The sequence below is a fragment of the Dioscorea cayenensis genome, chromosome 7, assembly GCF_009730915.1.
Source record: "Dioscorea cayenensis subsp. rotundata cultivar TDr96_F1 chromosome 7, TDr96_F1_v2_PseudoChromosome.rev07_lg8_w22 25.fasta, whole genome shotgun sequence".
In the NCBI taxonomy this organism is placed as follows: Eukaryota; Viridiplantae; Streptophyta; class Magnoliopsida; order Dioscoreales; family Dioscoreaceae; genus Dioscorea; species Dioscorea cayenensis.
The window spans coordinates 1443907-1449762 of NC_052477.1; the positions used below are offsets into that span (position 1 = coordinate 1443907).

Sequence of the window (5856 nt, forward strand, 5' to 3'; positions counted from 1 at the left end):
GGATTATTAACTGAGATAAGATTGTGGACCAAAATAGGGTGAAGGGGACCAAAACATAGTGAACCCTAAAGTACATAAAACTTCACAATCATGTTACAACTCCTTTTATTAAGGTTTGCACGTTCTTTTAACGTGCTTGTGGCCCCTTGTTTCTTATCTTTCATTCCTTCTTATCTTTATTATATACATGTATGAATTTCATTGACACTGATCTAGATCTGAGTACTGGAAAGAAGGCTCAACTTGATGCTATTAAAACTAATAAAAAGATGTTGTGTATGAACATTTCCTTTGTGTACTGTAGTTCAATTTGGGTATCCTGATTCAGGTGAGCTGTATCATTGTGAGGTTGTTCTTGCAAAAGCTCATCAGCATTCACCATCATACATACACTACTTTTCATGTTTTTTATATTTGTTTTGATGCTACATCTAGTGTTTTGGAGTTAACTGTACACTTACTCCACAATATATATATATATATATGTTCATTTTATTATTTGCAGTTCTCTTTTTCTAAGAAAGATTGGTATATTTTTTGTTTATAGTTTCATGCTAGATGCCTTCTAATTCCAGACTGCTTTTTTATTTTTATATTTTGAAATAGTTGGGTTGGATTATTATAAAATAAAAAGTAAATCTTTTTTTTTTTTTTCTCAAAGCTATTATGCTGATGTTATTTATTAAAAATTTAAATATTTTTCTAATTTAGAGTGAAACTGGTGATAGAAGATTATAGTCTAGCGTCATTGACCTTAATGTGAAAAGCGTTGTGTGGAATTTTTAACTGTATGAATTCAAGTCTTATTGCAAGCAAGGATGATAATGAGTTTTTGGTTATGGTCTCGAATTTATAGCTTAAATCTTATATCACTAAGTGAGGGTATCTGAGTTATAGACAATTTTTTTTCAACATCCTGTTTGATTAACTGCACATGTGACATTTATAAAAAGAAGAAAAAAAAATCAAAGAGTCAAATTCTATGGTTCACTTGTGATATTAATCATATTATTATATACATGTGAAGCCATCTTTAGTAATTCATTCTTGTTAGTTGTACAAAATTGATATAATAATACTATAATTTATAGGGTGAATAACAAGACCACTTATTCACACATACATTTAGGAGCACGAAAAGCATGATGAATTAATTAACCAATAAGCATGATTAAAAGTTATTAAACTAATAAAGAGTGGTTCATAAGATGAGGAGGTTGTGTATGTATGGGGAAATTAATAAAAAAAATAGTGACAAGTTAATAATAATTATAATTATAATTATTAATTAAAAAAGACAGCATGGGAGTGTGTGAGGGGGACATGTGGTGAGCACCTCGTTTTATGTGTCTAAAAAAGTCTGGCTAACCCAAGCCCTGATTTAAGCTGTTCTTGATCATTGGCTTTTAAAGCACCCACCCTGCTGCTTTGGACTTTGAGAAACTTGTTCCACCTTACTCCTTGGACTTTGTTTTAACTATCAATTTGTCTTAATATTTATTTATTTATTTATTTTTATTTTTAATTTAGATTATATCCTCTACAATCAGATTATTTTTGTGTTTGGATTAACATGTTTTATGAGTGGTTCAAATTGTATAGTGTGGATTATTTATTTATTTGAAATATGTGGAATGGTTTCTTTAGCTTGAAGATGTTTAATTTTTAAAATAATTTTTTTAATTATTATCGTAATAGTTGAGTGAAAAAAATTATTTGACTATATAATCTGGTAGATTAAATGTTCGTTTTGTTTTTAATACATAATTGAGATATATTTTGAATGCGTTGTAAAAAAAAAAATAAAAATTTATAATTATAATTTTTTATTAAAATGTCTTCCTTTCACATTGGTGCTTGTTCATTTGGAAATAAAGGAAATTAATAATTAAAAAAAATTAAAACAAATGAACAATGCTATATGAAGTAAGATAACATTTTACTCTATAAAATACTAAAATAAATAAATATATATACATAGATAACTTTGAGGTAATGTAATATTGGTTGTATATTTAATTTTCATAGATATGCCAATGACTATTTGGTCTATTAGCATCGGGTCTCTTGTGTAGAGTGTTCATCTCGAATGTCGAATATAGTTCTCTGAGTTCTATTCCATTTCACACAAGGTGAGAGCACGGTTCAGTGGTGACCGCTGCTCTCCCACATGCTCGTCTTTGGATTCTGATTGTCGTCTTTCTTAAAAAATATATATATATATATAAAAATATATATTTAGTTTTATATATTGTTATGGATAAAAAGTAAAACAGAGAGAGGGGTTGATGATGATGATGATGATGATGTATGAGAGATGCACACAAGGGAGTGGATAATGGCTGGCACAGATATCAAAGTAGTGGCATGATGAGATGTGTTCAGTACATGTGTCCTCATGCACCCTGCATTATTTATTTAGATGCCTTCACCCCTAGTCACACTACTTTATCCCTCCTTGGTCCCCCAATTAAAAAAATATATATATATTATTTTTAAAATTTTACATTCACTTTTTATTTTATATCCATTTTAAAATTAAAAATTATCAATTTATTTATACTTGTAGATCAATTATAAAAAGAGCACATATATTTATATAAACTAAGTAATAAACATAAGCCAAATTATAAAAGGACAAGTACTAATAAAAAAGGAAAAAAAAACAACTAAAAAAGAAAGACTTAGAACAAAACTCCCCCCTCAAAACCACCCAACACTGTACATACAACCATCCCTCCAAAATATATTAAAAAAAAAAATTCAAATAATTGAAACCTTCCACCCTTTCCCTCCACATTTAAACTTCCATTCCCTCCTCAACAACTGAGCGCCTCATACTTCACCGGAATTGCCCTGTTGAATCCCACCTGAGCCAACAAACTCCCCACCGCCGCCATATCCCGGCAAAACACCCCTTGATACACCGGTGCCGACGCCGGAGTCATTGTCGTAGTTTTCGCCTTCTCTTCCTGCACCACCTTTTCCGCCGCCACACTAACTTTCATTGCCGCCACCACCGCAGCCGCCTCCCTTACCCGCATTTTCTCTGCCATCTCCTCCTCCATCACGGTCGCCATTATACTCGAATACCCCTTTTGAAGCAATCTATACAACAACAATGCCGACATCCTCGCCTGATCCCTGATTTCATCAAGCTCTCTATGTTCTTCCACAAACTCCAATCGGTCTACAAACCCTCCGGCCTTATCTGGCCGGTGCTTAAGCGAAAGCAGTCGATGCGCTCGCTCCAATTCTGACCTAGAACATCCTCGACGAACTCCAATTAATGCGTAGTAATCCACATTACTACCTTCTCCGGCCGCAACCCGTAACCGAAGCAGCTGAATTCTTGCTGTCAATGTCCTTAGATTGCTCGGAATGTCACGGTACCGAACGTCATAATGCGGCTTCCAAGCCGGGCCGGGGAGCTTCTGATCTCTCAAAATTGAGTCATACAACAATTTTAGATGATCGAGATCATGTAGACAATCAGCGTGCGAGCGAACAGCCTCAAGCAAGTCCGCACGCTCACGAAGGGCCGGAATTGATGCAGGATCCAATGCGAGCGCACGGTTACAATCGGCTATTGCCTCAGCTAATCGCCCTGCAGCGCGATAGGCCGATGCCCGGCCGACGAAGCAATAGGCAGCGAATGCTTGCGGGACCGATCGCCGGCCATCGAGGATTTTCGAAAAATGTCGGACAGATTCATTTGGAAGATTGGCATCAAGGGCTGCAATTGCTGCGGCGCGACGACGAAGAAGGAATTTTATATGGGAAACAAGGTGAGATGCGGCCTCAGACTCGGAAGACGGTAAGGATGGCGGCGGAGGGATCGAAGGGTTATCGGTGAACGAAAAGCTGTCTTCGGACCAGCATACGCTCTCTCGCCGGAATGCTGCCGTGGCAAGTCGCCGGCCGGTTTGAAGTAGAGCAATTGCATCCTCCATTAGCCCCAAATGACTGCAAGCTTGGCCTAAAACTAAGTACCTGAAAAAAAAAAACAAAAAAAAAAATAAGCCCGGGAAAGCAACGGTTCAGTTTGTATTTGAAAAAAACCGAACCAGACCGGTTTAGACCGGACATAATTAGAAAGGGGACAACAGTGATAGCTAGTGATATGACCAGGGAGTAAAATTACAAGGAAGTCCTCGGATAAGTATTGATTTTTCAAGGGTGATTCTGTCATTTTGAGTTGAGAGTCAGAAAAATCCAGAGATAGGTTCTCTTTGGATTCTCTTACAAGCCATAAAAGTTGGGTTATTTTTCTTTTATCTTTTTAATGCTTGAAAAATAAAAATAAAAACTAAAAACAATTTTTTTTTTATGAAAAGAAAAAAAATGGCATTTATTTCTTCTGACCGACAAATTAATGAAAAGTAATAAATTCAACATTTAGTCAGCTTCAACAACAACAACAACCAGATATTAAAAGAAAGCCAACCTATTCAAGTCTCTGACCTTATAAAATATATTAAAAAAAAGAATTATAAATGAGAAAAAAAAGGTAAAGGTAAAGAAAAGTGGAAAATACCTCCATTGCCCTTCTTTTTCACTGTTTTTACACAACCCTGCCATAACCTTCTTCTTGAGATCAGCAACAGAGAAGCATCTAAATGAACGCTCACCGTCGGATCTCTCCTCGCCGGAGGAGAGCAACTTGGCTCGTTCTCTAGGGAGGAGTTGCTCCGCCGAGCCGGCGCCGGAGAGGGAGGTGCCGGAATCATCATCTCCGGCGGCTCGGAAGCTAGGAATGTAGTCCTGAAGCATATCAGCAACATCACGGAAACGGCGAAGAAAGAGCAAAGATCTCGCCTTTAGCTCTAACGTCGTCTCCAACCTCGGCGCCAACACCAACGCCGCCTCTATCAGTCCTAGCGCCGCCGTGACATCCGCCGTCTGCTGTGACGCTATCAATACTCTAGCATCTCTAAGATATTTCTCCACCACCTGCCCAAAAATCAAACACAAAAAAGCTCACATTTTTATCTCATTTGAAATCACTCTTAGGAAAAAAACCAAACCAAAGCTCACATTTTTATCTCATTTGAAATCACTCCTTAGGAAAAAAACCAAACCAAAGCTCACATTTTTATCTCATTTGAAATCACTCCTTAGGAAAAAAACCAAACCAAAGATCACATTTTTATCTCATTTGATATCACTCCTAAGAAAAAACCAAGCCAAAGATCACATTTTTATCCTATTTGATATCACTCCTTAGAACAAACCAAACCAAACCAAAGCTCACATTTTTATCCAGTTTGAAATCATTCTTTAGAAGAAACAAAAACAAAGGTTGCATTTTGACAATGTTGGTGTTGAATCAAAGAACAATGTGTGATCATAGAATCATCTATCTACAAGTATCTTATATATATATATGTATATATGAAGAGAAGAATGGAGAAGGAGATAGGACCTTTTTGTTGCTTAGCCACCAATGCTTCTTCTCTGAGGGAAGAGAAGGAGAGGAAGGCATTGTCTCAAGATCATCACCTTCTTCAAATTTAAGAGAAGAAGAAGAAGAAGAAGAAGATAAAGAGAAGGCTTCTTCAAGTCTCTTCTCTATATCTCTTCCTTTCTTTGTATCTTTGTTTCTCACTAGTGTCTCCTCATGTTCCTATGTATTGTGAGAGAGAGGAGCAAGGGTGGTTAATAAGGGAGGGGAACTTAGACTTTAGAAAAAAAAAATTTAAATAATAATAATAATTATTATTATTATTATTATTATTATAATAAGGGGAAAAAAAAAAGCAGAAAAATGCCAGCTTTGACTAGTTCTCTTAAGCACTCTAGCAGCTTTCCCTTTCAGAGAAAGCTTCAATCCTTGAACTTCCTTGCTGGCAAGAT

The 5856-nt window shown here is 36.0% G+C and overlaps 1 protein-coding gene across 1 annotated transcript; it reads right to left on the reverse strand.

Moving 5' to 3' along the window:
• Positions 1-2606: 2606 nt before the first annotated feature.
• Positions 2607-5641, reverse strand: LOC120265915. Its single transcript, XM_039273870.1, has 3 exons — positions 5426-5641; positions 4538-4953; positions 2607-3993 (listed from the first exon to the last, which is right to left on the reverse strand). Exons 1-3 carry the CDS (start codon positions 5483-5485, stop codon positions 2820-2822), a joined length of 1650 nt encoding a protein of 549 aa, XP_039129804.1. The 5' UTR covers positions 5486-5641; the 3' UTR covers positions 2607-2819.
• Between the last annotated feature and the right edge of the window lie 215 nt (positions 5642-5856).